The sequence below is a fragment of the Typopeltis vanoorti genome, chromosome 2 (genome assembly GCF_054136105.1).
Source record: "Typopeltis vanoorti isolate ZY-2024b chromosome 2, IOZ_Tvanoo_1.0, whole genome shotgun sequence".
In the NCBI taxonomy this organism is placed as follows: domain Eukaryota; kingdom Metazoa; phylum Arthropoda; class Arachnida; order Uropygi; family Thelyphonidae; genus Typopeltis; species Typopeltis vanoorti.
In genome coordinates, this window is record NC_143550.1 from 50,768,955 (window position 1) to 50,786,265 (window position 17,311).

Genomic DNA, 17,311 nt, shown 5'->3' on the forward strand with positions numbered 1-17,311 from the left:
TGGTCTCACTACTGTCCTGTAGATTTTGCCTTTTAGTTTGAACAGCACCCTCTTATCACATAGCACTCCAGCCATCTCTCTCTCTCTCCAGTTCCTCCATCCTGCATCCCACTTCCTTCTCAGCCTCACCATCCTCTTTCACTGTTGAACCTAAGTATCTAAAGTCACTGACCTTCCTGATGACATTTCCTTCCAGCTCCAGATCTGTCTCCTGGCTGCCATCCACTTTACAACACATATACTCGGTCTTACTTCTGCTCAGTCTCATACCTCTCTTCCAGTACTTTCCTCAAACTGTCCAGTTTGGTTGCCACTTCTCTTGATTCTGCACACAGCACGATGTCATCTGCATGCAATATATTCTAAGGCGTGTCTTCTCTCACTTCCTTCGTCACCACCTCCATCACAATATTAAACAGGAACGGACTTAATGCTGACCCTTGATGCAAGCCAACTGTCACTGGAAAACTTTCTGTCTCTCCAAGGCAGGTTTGAACGCTTCACATTTCTGTACATCTCCTGCACCAACTTGATATATTTCTCCAGTAACTTCTTCTCCCTCAGACACCTCCAGACGTCTTGCCTTGGCACTTTATCATACACTTTCTCCAGATCAATAAATACCAGATGTAGCTCCCGTTGCTTCTCTCGAAAATTTTCCATTATCTGTCGTACTCCAAAGATAGCATCTGTTGTCAATTGACCAGGCATGAAGCCAAATTGCTCTTTTGCAATCTCTGCTTCCTTCCTCATTCTTCCATCAAGAATTCTCTCTAGGATTTTCATTGTGTGGGACATCAACTTGATTCCTCTGTAATTCTTACAGGCTTGTGCATCCCTTTTACTCTTGTAGATGGGGACAACAGTACTTTCCATCCATTCCTCGAGCATATTTTCCTGTTGACAAACTTTTATTAACAGGTCCCACAGCAGGTCAATTCCTTCTTTCCCCCAGTGCCTACCATGCCTCCACTGGGATCCTGTCAGGGGCCCACTGATTTTCCATTCTTCATGCTCTTTATGGCTTCCTTCACTTTCACTCTACTAATGTTCTGCTCCATCCCCTCATAAGGCTCCCCATCTTCTCTGTGAGTCCTTGCATTTTCTTCATTCAAAATCCCTTCAAAGTATATTCTCCATCTGTTTCTTATATCCACATCCCTCCTTAATACCCTTCCTCTAGTCTTTGATCTGCTTCACATGTACGATGTCCTTTGATGCCTTATTTCTACATTTTGCCAATTGATAAATCTTTCTCTGTCCTTCCTTTGTTTCTAATTGTTCATAAAGGTCTCGATATACCATGGCCTTCGCCTGTGCAACAACTCTCTTGGCTTCTCGCTTTTTCTCTCTGTATTCCTCTCTGTCCTCTTCCACTTCTGCTTTGCCTTCCTCTTAGCCATCACTGCTTCTTATACATCATCATTCCACCACCAACCCTCCTTCTGCTCTCTAATAAAAGGCAATAAACTGATGAGAATATCTGACAATCTGCTGTCAGACATTATCATCAACTAGAGAATAGGATGGACACCATGATCTGAATATCGGAAATCAGGTTGACCAGCAGTTAGGTAGCATGATGAGATAAAAAGATACCATGGACATTTATGTGCCATAATATCTGCCAAAAAAGGAAGAAGCATGCAGACCAACATCCAACAGGATACTGAAAAAATGCTACATAATGATGAAATGCTAATATACATTAGCAGAGAAATTATTTTTATGTCAATAGTTTACAGATCCAGTTTTGAAAAATAATACATTCAATGCAAGCAGCACATGCTTGAATCCCCATCACGCACAATACACCATGACGTTTCGCCTAATTTATTATATGCTGGTTCCACACACACACACTAAAAGCAGCGTAGCTATTTATAAGTCCCCACTTCATATACAAAATGCAGAATGGAGTTGATGGTATGAAATCTGTATAGCGTACAGACAAAACTTGCAACTGATGATTTCAAAATTCCGAATTAGACCGCTGCACATTAAGAATTTATCTGAGCAAGTGAATCAATTCTATTTTAAAGGATCGAACAATCATTAATATTTTTTATACAATGTCTGTTACACAAAATGCAAGGGTGAGATGTGCACCACCAGTATGTTCAGAGCAACTGTCACTTCTGCAGAAGCATTCTTTAAAATGTTTTCCAAACTTCACTGAAATGCGATACGTTCTGAAATGTATTAAACATGCCCACCTATACAGAGAGAGATAGACGTGTATCCAAGTACTTATATAACACAGATCAATCATGTTATAAAAAGACACTTATGTTCAGCACATATAATTATTTACGCTTACCCTTAAAACATGGTAACCTTCTGTTCCTCCTCCAGGAACGGGAGTAGTTTGTGTAGCACCCATTGGAGGAGAGGAGGGGGGGCTTTATATGTACGAAGCCTAAAGACAAGTCACAACAACCAAGACCTATCCATCGATCCCACTCAAAACACCGAAATTGTTTTCACCATTACGTGGCACACGCCTCGACGGTAAATTGAAGCGCCATCTGCAAGAGTATCTTCATTTTTTTCTAGACCTGACAAAGAACGCAATGCAAAATTTATTCAGTCTTATCCACAATTAAAAATAACGTAGCTAAACATTACCAAAAGAGTAATAATATTAATAAGAAAATTTAATTTTAAAATGTTAGAACGTGATCCAAAGAAATCTTTCAAGTGAAAAGAATGTGAAATTGCTCGAGGTGATGGTCCTAAATGCCTCCGTTGTAACAAATAGATACCATTATTATTATTATTATTATTATTATTATTATTATTATTATTATTATTATTATTATTATTATTATTATTATTATTATTATTATTATTATTATTATTATTATTATTATTATTATTACCACCGGCTACTCCAGGAGTCCTTAGACTCATCGAGGGAGGCCCTAAACATCATGTTCACACAGCTGTTCAACATTCTCACAGTATCTATCATACCTTGCCTTGAACTCGCTCACTGTCATAGCACCCACAACAGACTCTGGCAGCTTATTCCACTCATTTACCACTCTAAAAGTAAAGAACCCAGCTCTAACACCCCTGCTAACCACGCTCTTGCCCAGCTTCCATGGGTGTCCCCTAGTTCTCCCACCACTAGTCCTGATCTCAAAAATATCATCTGAATTAATATTATAGAATCCTTTTAGCAATTTGAATGTCTCAATCATATCTCCCCTTTTCCGCCTATCAACTAGTTTCTGCAACCCACAAATCTTCAACCTGTTCTCATATGGTTCATTCCATAGACCTGCTATCATCTTAGTCACTCGCCTCTGGATCCTCTCCACCTCCTCCCCATCAAGAAGGAACCGAGGTGACCAAATCTGGGCACAGTAGTCGAGATGAGGTCTTATCAGGGCTCGGTAAAGAGGTACAATAACTTGTTTTTCTCTGCTCGTCAAGGTATTTTTCAACAACCAAGTGAGTTGATGAGCTGATTTCGCAATGTGCCCCCTAAACTTCATCTCCCTATCCACCAACACTCCCAAGTCCCTGGCCTCATCAATCTCTTGGAGTACAGTTCCACCAATGTGGTATACTGCTGCTAATCTTTTCACTCCGAAATGCATAACCTTACATTTTGTCACATTAAATTGACATCCATTCTCCTTAGTCCAGAACTCCAATCTATCTAAGTCATCTTGTAAGACTTTGACATCTTCTGCATGCACTATTGCCCTACCCAACTTTGCATCATCAGCGAACAAATGAACTGTCCCACTTAGACCCTTACCTATATCGTTAATGAACAGATTAAACAGCAGTGGTCCAAGAACAGAACCCTGTGGCACACCACTAGTCACAGGCCGTTTTTTGGACTCTACTCCTGAATAAACTACTCTTTGATATCTCTCCATCAACCACCCAGCTATCCATCTCACCAACCCTATATCCATTCCCATATGTTGTAGTTTACGGATTAGGATTCCATGTGGTATCCTGTCAAACGCCTTTGCCAGGTCCAGCAGTATCACTGTAAACCCATTTCCCTTATCCAGTTCAGCCGTCACCTTGTTATAAAACTTGAGCAAGTTACTGAGGCATGATCTACCCTTCACAAAGCCATGCTGTCCTCTGTACAGTATCTCATTTTCATCAATCCATTCCTGTATTTTTCCCTTGACTACTTTCTCCAAGACCTTGACAACGACTCCTGATATGCTGATCGGTCGGTAATTTGCAACCATAGTCTTGGATCCTCCTTTATGCAGTGAAACTATTTTCCCCTCTTTCCACGCCTTCGGGACTAAGCCAGACCTGAGACTCAGATTAAACAACATGGTCAAGGGCACTGATAATTCATTAGCCGCTTCATGCAAGACCCGTGCCGGTATACCATCCAATTCCACAGATGTATTCACATTAAGGTTCTGTAATAGACTATTCACCTCCACTTCATTCATCACAATTCCCATATAAACGAATGGTTCCTTCATTTTTTTCAACGTCACCACCTGGATGATATACTTTTGCAAAGTGCGCGCTCAGTAACTCCACTATATCGACTGGTTCAGTGAACTCTTTACCATCGTCATTCCTTAAAATCATTTTGCCATGTACAGTTTTTTTCTTGCTTGCAGCATATTGAAAGAACTGTTTGGGATTCTCTTTTGCTTGCATAGCTAGTTTCCTTTCATAATCGGCTTTTGCTGTTTTTACCACACTCATTACCCTTCTGGCCTGTACTTTATACCTTTCGTGTGCCTGCAGGTCACCCCTTTCTTTAAATTCCCTCCATAGTTGTTTCTTTTTTTGCAGCTCAAGCTTAATGGTGTTATTCATCCATTTAACCCCTCCTTGTTTCACTATTCGGACCTTAGGTATACAATCAGCCATAACCTCCTGTAAATGCTCTTTGATCACTTCCCATGCTCTATCGACGTCCAGCCCTGGCAGTTGTACATGCCATGGCACTGATGCAAGCAATCTCCTAAGCTTGTCATACTTGCCAGCACGGTAATTCCACATATACCCTGTCTTAATCACAAATTTCATAACCACCTTTAGCCACCTCCCAGGTGGCTAAAGGTGGTTATGAAACCTTATGATCACTCTCACCAATAGGTGGCAACATGGTCATATTCATTACAGTCAAATTCTCAGATACTATTACCAGGTCAAGCACTCTCACACCCCTAGTATTTTCAATTACATGCTGTTTCAGATAGTTATCCCTTAATAATTGAATAAAATCCATTTCCTTCCTCACATGTGTCCTCTCCTCCTTCCAATCAATGTTACCATAGTTGAAATCCCCCATAATAATTACCCTCCTTCCACTCATTTCATCAATTTGTTTATGCATACCATCTCCACCATCTATTCCATCACCTGGTCTATAGCAGCACCCAACTGTATATTTTATTCTGCCAGTATCAATCTCACACCAAATAGCCTCAAATGAGCTCCTTTCACTATCCTGCAATACTTCAATTCTCCTTGGCTGCAGTTCATCAGCTATCATCAATAACACCCCTCCCCAAATTTTATTCTCTCTGTCCCTCCTAAACATACTATAACCTACACATTCTATCCCACTAACTATATCATCTTCCGTCAGCCATGTTTCACTAATGCCATGTTTCACCTGTGGCCAGGAAGAGCCAATCAAGGCTTCTTCCTTCTTGTTCCTAATACTCCTGGCATTAGTATACATGAATTGCAGTGTTCCCTTTGTCCCACTCCTATCTTGATGCGTTATTCTAAATATTTCATTCCCATTTTTTGTCCTTATTGCTGGCTCAGGTACATTATATACATTTTTACACTCAACTGTCTCACTGATGTCTGGATATCCACTTCCCCCCCTCCTTGGTAGTTCTAGTTTCCCTGGTTCTGCACATCCATTTTCACTTCATTCAGCAACACTGCGAAAGGACTTATTCGCCCGGGAAAGAGGAGATCATAGGTACCATGTATTGGCGAGCATTGCAGATGCCCAGTCATAGGTCGTTTGCGATGCGTAGTGTGTATTCTCAAATCGTCTATTCAACTCCCCCCCCCCCAAGATTAAATCCTGAGTGCACCAATGTTCACAACCATTCCTCCTACAGGTATAAAAGGAACGAAGCATACGATCTTGCAATCTACGGAGACAAACATTAAAATGAACTAAACTGAAGAGTTTAGTGACCTTGCAACACCTCAGTTTGGGAAACGTGTGCTCTGCTGCAGCTTTGATTTTACATTGATCAGCTGTAAGCGATGTTATTGTAAAGTGAAAGGCCTAGGAGCAAAAATAGCACAATCACAACCTAATAGGCCACATAATATCACAGAGTGACGTCACACAGTGCTGAAGCGTGTGGTGCGAAAAAATCGTCCTCTTTTGAACAGAGTTGGGATATGCCTCTGTGTGTATCATAACTGTTCATCGGGAGAACATGGATTTCCATAAGTGCGCAGCCGCAAACAAGCCTAACAACAGCAAAGGCAATGACAAGTCAGATGGAGTGGCAGAAAGCTTGCCACTCCATCTGACTGCACTCTTTCACTGGAACGATTTACACTTCTTCATCTGGCAGTCCGACGAACGAGTCTAGGTTTGCAAGTAGAATGCTACCTCACTGAATACTCTGAACTGAATTTTGTTGGAGGAGGTACCGTAGTCTAGAGTGGTTTTTCATCTTTCGTGCTAGGCCCTTAGTTCCAGTTATGAGAAAGTTTAATGCTGCAGCCTATAATGACATTCTATACAATTCTGTGTTTCCAACTTATGACAAAGGCTTTGATAAAGGCCCTTTCTTGTATCAACAAGACAACACCCATTCCACAAAGCAAGTTCTATGCAGGAATGATTTGATGAGATGAGTGTTGAAGACTTTGAATTGCCTGCAAAGAACCCTGAATTCAACACAAAGGAATATCTTTCAGATGAATTAGAACGCCAATTACGAGCCAGACCGAATCGCCGGACATCACTAAATGACCTCACTAATTCTCTTCTTAAAGAGGGGAGGGGAATTATCCCAGCAATAGACCAAAATCTAGTGGAAAGCCTTCCCAAAAGACTGAAGGCTGTTATATTATCAATGTGTAGACCAACCCCATATTAATGTCTTTCATATTAGAGTGACAGTATGGATGAGCAGGCGACGAGATATTTTTGATCAGATAATGTTGCTCTAGTGAGCCTGTGGGTGAGGGATTTGATTGGAATATTAGCTGTATCAGGAAGATTAAATTTGTTTTAAGTGGATAATAACAACTTTTTTTTAGATCTTAAGAAGAATTTGGATATAATGATGCTATGCTTGACTAAAAGAAGCATGAGGTATATCAGCCTATGAATAGAAATTGCCATGTTTGAAAAATTAGATATTACCAGGGGCCGCTCGTGCATAGACACTCCTGAACTGCAGCACCCCAATTTTTTCTCGACATAAAGATATATTTATTAATTTATTTATATTTGCTTGTAATATTTGATTTTAACATCAACAATCCCATACAATTCTCTTATTTTGTATAAATAATAATAATAATCCATCTTGTAGCACTTATGAAGTGCTACAAGATGGATTATTATTATTATTAATATGACACTATGTTTACCACGGTGTCATATTGCTACGCGCAAGCATATGCAAGTCATAGTGAGATGCGAGCTATTACCATAATACGGCACTGTCTGTCGCGCAGATCCACTGTTGTTTATATTCAGTTTGAACCAGTAGCAGTGTTCGTAGAGCTTATCGTGTTTACTCTGTCTCTTTAAATATTTGGCCGATTGGTAGAGCCTCTACTACTAATGGCTCAGTTAAGTAAGTTTCAGCGCGGTTAGTAGTTGGAAGGAGTTTTTCGTTCGATGCTGTTGGCACACTCTCCATCGATGAGTCTTTGGACTCCCTGGAGGTGTCAAATAATAATAAACAATATTTTTTCATGAAACAAAACAAGAAGAATATATTTTATCTTTAAGTCATTTCGAATTATACCAAACTTTATAATTTCATCGATAATAAACAATATCGTTTCATGTTTATTTTATTTTATTTTTTTTACCATAATTTTGATATTTTATCCAAACACGTATACATTGTGCTTAGTGTGTATCTATATTTCGAAAGTTGCAGTACTCCCACGATTTCAAGCCACGAGCCGCCACTGAATATTATCAAAAGTAAAGGAGGATGAAGTGAGATTTTTATTTTGAAAAATAACACACAACAGTGTTTTGATAACATTGATGTTAACAAGATTAAATTCATGTTGGTTCATTCTTAATTTTGACCGTCTTTAAGGTTGGGACTTTTGAGCTTTGCAAGTTTTTTAAAGGAAGCGGTGAAATAGACTATGCCAACATCAGTTCACTATCAATAGCATTAGGACCAGTGGCGGCCCGTGAAGTTTTAAGTGGGGATGCTGCCTATTGATTGCATTAGTTCGTAATGCCTGTTCTTCAGCTGCTAGAATAAATCCTTCTGTTTCTTTTTTTTAATGTATCCGTGTTGTAGCCGTTGCCACGTCGTGTTCACGTCAATTTTGTCCTCAGTACCTTGAAGAAATTGGCCATGCAAGGGTTTATTTTTCCAGCGTACATATCGGATATTTTGTTGTTCCTTTTTGTAACCAGATTTGTTTCCTGTTACTTTTAGAAGGCCCTCTTGTGTAATTGCTTGAAGTAATGGCTCAGATTTATTGTCGATGCAATTTCTCAAAACAATTTCTTCTTCTTCCACAGTCTGTCTCACTTGCAGCAGATCCTGTCCACCTGTTCTCCTCGATAGGTACAACCGGTCAACATCACTTCGTGGATGTAATGCATGATGCATAGTCATTAGTTTTCTAGTTTTGCGGTCTAGTTTGTCCAGATCTTCTTTTGTCCGATTTATTATGCCAGCTGTGTATCAGATCACTGGTATAGCCCAAGAATTCATTGCTCTAATTGTGTTTAATCAATTTAGTTTTGTTTTCATAATATTTCTCACTCTTTTGATGTATTCTGATGCTGCCTGTTGTTTAACTTTCGAGTGGAGAATATGATTGGCTTCTAATATTCCTAGGTATTTATAGTGTTCGTCAGCTGAAATTGCTTTTATATATTTCCCTTGATCAAAATTAAAATTGCTAGTGTCATTAATTTTTCCTCGTTTAATAAATAGTATTGCGCATTTATCTAAACCAAATTCCATTTCAATGTCCTGACTGAAGTTTCCGTTGAAATTTAAATGACATTTATTATTATTATTATTATTATTATTATTATTATTATTATTATTATTATTATTATTATTATTATTATTATTATTATTACACTAATACAACAAATCACTAGAGACACCACTAATACAACAAATCACTAGAGACACCACTAATACAACAAATAGACAGTATCCCATAATATTAAATGCTATCTACAGGCCACCAAACTTAAACATGATAAAATTCTTACACGAACTCAATTGCTGGCTTTCACGCCAAGAAATATGCTCAACCGAATACCTAATGATAATCGGCGACATAAACATAAATATTGCAAACGAAAACTAGAACAACACTGTACAATACCTAGACACGCTATCCATGTATAATCTAATACCAACAATAACATCATGTACTAGAGAAGAAATATTCGGAAATGCTATCACTGTTTCCTGCCTAGATCATATAAACGTCCGAGCACCGCCAAACAGTTACACTGCATCAGTGTAACTGTTTGGCGGTGTATAAACCTGCACACTAAGACAATATCCATGCACCCCCCCCCACAGAAGAAAAGCAACACAAAACAATAATAGACGTAGAAGTAATCAACCACGAAATAAGAAAAACCAACTGAGAACACATGGCACCAGATTCAACAGATATCTTATACAACAACATTAGACTCACACTAAATGAAATATATAAGAAAGAAGCTGCAAAGAAAGTCAGAATTCGCTCAAAAAACAACCGAAAATCCTTGAATAACACCAAACGTAATCCTAGAAATACACAGAAAGGACGCTGTATGGAAAGAATTAAAGCGATATCCAAATAACACAGATTCCAAAACTGAATATAGGATAACAAGGAACCGCCTTATAACACAAATAAGAAATGGAAAAAGAAACTACTATAGAGACAAATGAACCTCTGCACAAAACAACATGAAACAAACTTGGCACCTGATCAACGAGATGCTAGATTGTGCTCCCAACACCACCGCCTCCAAAACCATAAAACACAGCTTCATTTTAGATGTATCCAACAACTAGCAAATGACTTTAACCAATACTTTGCAGACTCCATCCAAGAACTGCACAGAAATATTCCCCAATCACAAAACGTGATCCTCCACTTGGACCATAATCAAAACATACATTATGGTTCCCAATGATAAAAGAAGCAGAACTTCTCTCTGCAATAGATCAAATCAAACCAAACAAAGGCCCAGGAATTGATGGTATAAGACCTAAGGATATCAAACAACATGCAACTAGCTTAGGTCCTGTCCTACTAAAATTAATAAACAAAATATTTAAATAAAACAGCACAGATACCAAGTATGCTAAAGACAGCCATAATCACACCCATATACAAACACGGTAAAAGAAATTTAATCAGCAATCACAGACTCATAGCAATATTACCAATTATCAATCAAATTACTGAAGAAACTCACAGCATATACGGAGACCTTTCATATTATCCCTAAAACCCAATATGGTTTTCAGAAAAATAAGGGAACAACATCTCTCTTGGAAGACTTTAAAAACGTAATTAATACCGCCTTAGACAAAAACAAAATTTCCATGGTAGTCTTTATTGATCTAAGTAAAGCATTTGATACACTCACACATCAAACCTTGTTAGAAAAGCTGAGGCATGTTGGAATAGACGGGCCCCTGCACTGGTAGTTTACAAACTACCTCCAGAATAGAAAGCATATCACACGTATCGGGTCAAACCGAAGTAGAGAGCTACCAGTAACCTGTGGAATACCACAGGGAGCTGCACTCTCCCCAACTCTATTCAACATTTACATGCACAATATTAATCAGCTGCCTCTCAAAGATAAGATATTCCAATACGCAGACAATACAGCGATAATATCCATCCATAATACCACCCCCCCCCCCCCCCACCCCCCCCCCCCCCCACCCCCCCCCCCCCCCACCCCCCCCCCCCCCCACCCCCCCCCCCCCCCACCCCCCCCCCCCCCCACCCCCCCCCCCCCCCACCCCCCCCCCCCCCCACCCCCCCCCCCCCCCACCCCCCCCCCCCCCCACCCCCCCCCCCCCCCACCCCCCCCCCCCCCCACCCCCCCCCCCCCCCACCCCCCCCCCCCCCCACCCCCCCCCCCCCCCACCCCCCCCCCCCCCCACCCCCCCCCCCCCCCACCCCCCCCCCCCCCCACCCCCCCCCCCCCCCACCCCCCCCCCCCCCCACCCCCCCCCCCCCCCACCCCCCCCCCCCCCCACCCCCCCCCCCCCCCACCCCCCCCCCCCCCCACCCCCCCCCCCCCCCACCCCCCCCCCCCCCCACCCCCCCCCCCCCCCACCCCCCCCCCCCCCCACCCCCCCCCCCCCCCACCCCCCCCCCCCCCCACCCCCCCCCCCCCCCACACGTGGCACACGCCTCGACGGTAAATTGAAGCGCCATCTGCAAGAGTATCTTCATTTTTTTCTAGACCTGACAAAGAACGCAATGCAAAATTTATTCAGTCTTATCCACAATTTAAAAAATAACGTAGCTAAACATTACCAAAAGAGTAATAATATTAATAAGAAAATTTAATTTTAAAATGTTAGAACGTGATCCAAAGAAATCTTTCAAGTGAAAAGAATGTGAAATTGCTCGAGGTGATGGTCCTAAATGCCTCCGTTGTAACAAATAGATACCATTATTATTATTATTATTATTATTATTATTATTATTATTATTATTATTATTATTATTATTATTATTATTATTATTATTATTATTATTATTATTATTATTACCACCGGCTACTCCAGGAGTCCTTAGACTCATCGAGGGAGGCCCCTAAACATCATGTTCACACAGCTGTTCAACATTCTCACAGTATCTATCATACCTTGCCTTGAACTCGCTCACTGTCATAGCACCCACAACAGACTCTGGCAGCTTATTCCACTCATTTACCACTCTAAAAGTAAAGAACCCAGCTCTAACACCCCTGCTAACCACGCTCTTGCCCAGCTTCCATGGGTGTCCCCTAGTTCTCCCACCACTAGTCCTGATCTCAAAAATATCATCTGAATTAATATTATAGAATCCTTTTAGCAATTTGAATGTCTCAATCATATCTCCCCTTTTCCGCCTATCAACTAGTTTCTGCAACCCACAAATCTTCAACCTGTTCTCATATGGTTCATTCCATAGACCTGCTATCATCTTAGTCACTCGCCTCTGGATCCTCTCCACCTCCTCCCCATCAAGAAGGAACCGAGGTGACCAAATCTGGGCACAGTAGTCGAGATGAGGTCTTATCAGGGCTCGGTAAAGAGGTACAATAACTTGTTTTTCTCTGCTCGTCAAGGTATTTTTCAACAACCAAGTGAGTTGATGAGCTGATTTCGCAATGTGCCCCCTAAACTTCATCTCCCTATCCACCAACACTCCCAAGTCCCTGGCCTCATCAATCTCTTGGAGTACAGTTCCACCAATGTGGTATACTGCTGCTAATCTTTTCACTCCGAAATGCATAACCTTACATTTTGTCACATTAAATTGACATCCATTCTCCTTAGTCCAGAACTCCAATCTATCTAAGTCATCTTGTAAGACTTTGACATCTTCTGCATGCACTATTGCCCTACCCAACTTTGCATCATCAGCGAACAAATGAACTGTCCCACTTAGACCCTTACCTATATCGTTAATGAACAGATTAAACAGCAGTGGTCCAAGAACAGAACCCTGTGGCACACCACTAGTCACAGGCCGTTTTTTGGACTCTACTCCTGAATAAACTACTCTTTGATATCTCTCCATCAACCACCCAGCTATCCATCTCACCAACCCTATATCCATTCCCATATGTTGTAGTTTACGGATTAGGATTCCATGTGGTATCCTGTCAAACGCCTTTGCCAGGTCCAGCAGTATCACTGTAAACCCATTTCCCTTATCCAGTTCAGCCGTCACCTTGTTATAAAACTTGAGCAAGTTACTGAGGCATGATCTACCCTTCACAAAGCCATGCTGTCCTCTGTACAGTATCTCATTTTCATCAATCCATTCCTGTATTTTTCCCTTGACTACTTTCTCCAAGACCTTGACAACGACTCCTGATATGCTGATCGGTCGGTAATTTGCAACCATAGTCTTGGATCCTCCTTTATGCAGTGAAACTATTTTCCCCTCTTTCCACGCCTTCGGGACTAAGCCAGACCTGAGACTCAGATTAAACAACATGGTCAAGGGCACTGATAATTCATTAGCCGCTTCATGCAAGACCCGTGCCGGTATACCATCCAATTCCACAGATGTATTCACATTAAGGTTCTGTAATAGACTATTCACCTCCACTTCATTCATCACAATTCCCATATAAACGAATGGTTCCTTCATTTTTTCAACGTCACCACCTGGATGATATACTTTTGCAAAGTGCGCGCTCAGTAACTCCACTATATCGACTGGTTCAGTGAACTCTTTACCATCGTCATTCCTTAAAATCATTTTGCCATGTACAGTTTTTTTTCTTGCTTGCAGCATATTGAAAGAACTGTTTGGGATTCTCTTTTGCTTGCATAGCTAGTTTCCTTTCATAATCGGCTTTTGCTGTTTTTACCACACTCATTACCCTTCTGGCCTGTACTTTATACCTTTCGTGTGCCTGCAGGTCACCCCTTTCTTTAAATTCCCTCCATAGTTGTTTCTTTTTTTGCAGCTCAAGCTTAATGGTGTTATTCATCCATTTAACCCCTCCTTGTTTCACTATTCGGACCTTAGGTATACAATCAGCCATAACCTCCTGTAAATGCTCTTTGATCACTTCCCATGCTCTATCGACGTCCAGCCCTGGCAGTTGTACATGCCATGGCACTGATGCAAGCAATCTCCTAAGCTTGTCATACTTGCCAGCACGGTAATTCCACATATACCCTGTCTTAATCACAAATTTCATAACCACCTTTAGCCACCTCCCAGGTGGCTAAAGGTGGTTATGAAACCTTATGATCACTCTCACCAATAGGTGGCAACATGGTCATATTCATTACAGTCAAATTCTCAGATACTATTACCAGGTCAAGCACTCTCACACCCCTAGTATTTTCAATTACATGCTGTTTCAGATAGTTATCCCTTAATAATTGAATAAAATCCATTTCCTTCCTCACATGTGTCCTCTCCTCCTTCCAATCAATGTTACCATAGTTGAAATCCCCCATAATAATTACCCTCCTTCCACTCATTTCATCAATTTGTTTATGCATACCATCTCCACCATCTATTCCATCACCTGGTCTATAGCAGCACCCAACTGTATATTTTATTCTGCCAGTATCAATCTCACACCAAATAGCCTCAAATGAGCTCCTTTCACTATCCTGCAATACTTCAATTCTCCTTGGCTGCAGTTCATCAGCTATCATCAATAACACCCCTCCCCAAATTTTATTCTCTCTGTCCCTCCTAAACATACTATAACCTACACATTCTATCCCACTAACTATATCATCTTCCGTCAGCCATGTTTCACTAATGCCATGTTTCACCTGTGGCCAGGAAGAGCCAATCAAGGCTTCTTCCTTCTTGTTCCTAATACTCCTGGCATTAGTATACATGAATTGCAGTGTTCCCTTTGTCCCACTCCTATCTTGATGCGTTATTCTAAATATTTCATTCCCATTTTTTGTCCTTATTGCTGGCTCAGGTACATTATATACATTTTTACACTCAACTGTCTCACTGATGTCTGGATATCCACTTCCCCCCCTCCTTGGTAGTTCTAGTTTCCCTGGTTCTGCACATCCATTTTCACTTCATTCAGCAACACTGCGAAAGGACTTATTCGCCCGGGAAAGAGGAGATCATAGGTACCATGTATTGGCGAGCATTGCAGATGCCCAGTCATAGGTCGTTTGCGATGCGTAGTGTGTATTCTCAAATCGTCTATTCAACTCCCCCCCCCCCAAGATTAAATCCTGAGTGCACCAATGTTCACAACCATTCCTCCTACAGGTATAAAAGGAACGAAGCATACGATCTTGCAATCTACGGAGACAAACATTAAAATGAACTAAACTGAAGAGTTTAGTGACCTTGCAACACCTCAGTTTGGGAAACGTGTGCTCTGCTGCAGCTTTGATTTTACATTGATCAGCTGTAAGCGATGTTATTGTAAAGTGAAAGGCCTAGGAGCAAAAATAGCACAATCACAACCTAATAGGCCACATAATATCACAGAGTGACGTCACACAGTGCTGAAGCGTGTGGTGCGAAAAAATCGTCCTCTTTTGAACAGAGTTGGGATATGCCTCTGTGTGTATCATAACTGTTCATCGGGAGAACATGGATTTCCATAAGTGCGCAGCCGCAAACAAGCCTAACAACAGCAAAGGCAATGACAAGTCAGATGGAGTGGCAGAAAGCTTGCCACTCCATCTGACTGCACTCTTTCACTGGAACGATTTACACTTCTTCATCTGGCAGTCCGACGAACGAGTCTAGGTTTGCAAGTAGAATGCTACCTCACTGAATACTCTGAACTGAATTTTGTTGGAGGAGGTACCGTAGTCTAGAGTGGTTTTTCATCTTTCGTGCTAGGCCCTTAGTTCCAGTTATGAGAAAGTTTAATGCTGCAGCCTATAATGACATTCTATACAATTCTGTGTTTCCAACTTATGACAAAGGCTTTGATAAAGGCCCTTTCTTGTATCAACAAGACAACACCCATTCCACAAAGCAAGTTCTATGCAGGAATGATTTGATGAGATGAGTGTTGAAGACTTTGAATTGCCTGCAAAGAACCCTGAATTCAACACAAAGGAATATCTTTCAGATGAATTAGAACGCCAATTACGAGCCAGACCGAATCGCCGGACATCACTAAATGACCTCACTAATTCTCTTCTTAAAGAGGGGAGGGGAATTATCCCAGCAATAGACCAAAATCTAGTGGAAAGCCTTCCCAAAAGACTGAAGGCTGTTATATTATCAATGTGTAGACCAACCCCATATTAATGTCTTTCATATTAGAGTGACAGTATGGATGAGCAGGCGACGAGATATTTTTGATCAGATAATGTTGCTCTAGTGAGCCTGTGGGTGAGGGATTTGATTGGAATATTAGCTGTATCAGGAAGATTAAATTTGTTTTAAGTGGATAATAACAACTTTTTTTTAGATCTTAAGAAGAATTTGGATATAATGATGCTATGCTTGACTAAAAGAAGCATGAGGTATATCAGCCTATGAATAGAAATTGCCATGTTTGAAAAATTAGATATTACCAGGGGCCGCTCGTGCATAGACACTCCTGAACTGCAGCACCCCAATTTTTTCTCGACATAAAGATATATTTATTAATTTATTTATATTTGCTTGTAATATTTGATTTTAACATCAACAATCCCATACAATTCTCTTATTTTGTATAAATAATAATAATAATCCATCTTGTAGCACTTATGAAGTGCTACAAGATGGATTATTATTATTATTAATATGACACTATGTTTACCACGGTGTCATATTGCTACGCGCAAGCATATGCAAGTCATAGTGAGATGCGAGCTATTACCATAATACGGCACTGTCTGTCGCGCAGATCCACTGTTGTTTATATTCAGTTTGAACCAGTAGCAGTGTTCGTAGAGCTTATCGTGTTTACTCTGTCTCTTTAAATATTTGGCCGATTGGTAGAGCCTCTACTACTAATGGCTCAGTTAAGTAAGTTTCAGCGCGGTTAGTAGTTGGAAGGAGTTTTTCGTTCGATGCTGTTGGCACACTCTCCATCGATGAGTCTTTGGACTCCCTGGAGGTGTCAAATAATAATAAACAATATTTTTTCATGAAACAAAACAAGAAGAATATATTTTATCTTTAAGTCATTTCGAATTATACCAAACTTTATAATTTCATCGATAATAAACAATATCGTTTCATGTTTATTTTATTTTATTTTTTTTACCATAATTTTGATATTTTATCCAAACACGTATACATTGTGCTTAGTGTGTATCTATATTTCGAAAGTTGCAGTACTCCCACGATTTCAAGCCACGAGCCGCCACTGAATATTATCAAAAGTAAAGGAGGATGAAGTGAGATTTTTATTTTGAAAAATAACACACAACAGTGTTTTGATAACATT

At 40.7% G+C, this 17,311-nt stretch overlaps 1 protein-coding gene across 3 annotated transcripts in view; it reads right to left on the reverse strand.

Moving 5' to 3' along the window:
• The window catches only part of Grasp65 (Golgi reassembly-stacking protein 2), a 134,725-nt gene extending 132,226 nt beyond the window's left edge, over nucleotides 1-2,499 (reverse strand). For all 3 annotated transcript variants that reach the window (XM_090404976.1, XM_090404965.1, XM_090404985.1), the window contains exon 1: nucleotides 2,321-2,499. In XM_090404976.1, the coding sequence (XP_090261102.1) occupies nucleotides 2,321-2,383 (63 nt within the window). In that variant the 5' untranslated portion in view covers nucleotides 2,384-2,499. The remainder of the gene's footprint in view (nucleotides 1-2,320) is intronic.
• Between the last annotated feature and the right edge of the window lie 14,812 nt (nucleotides 2,500-17,311).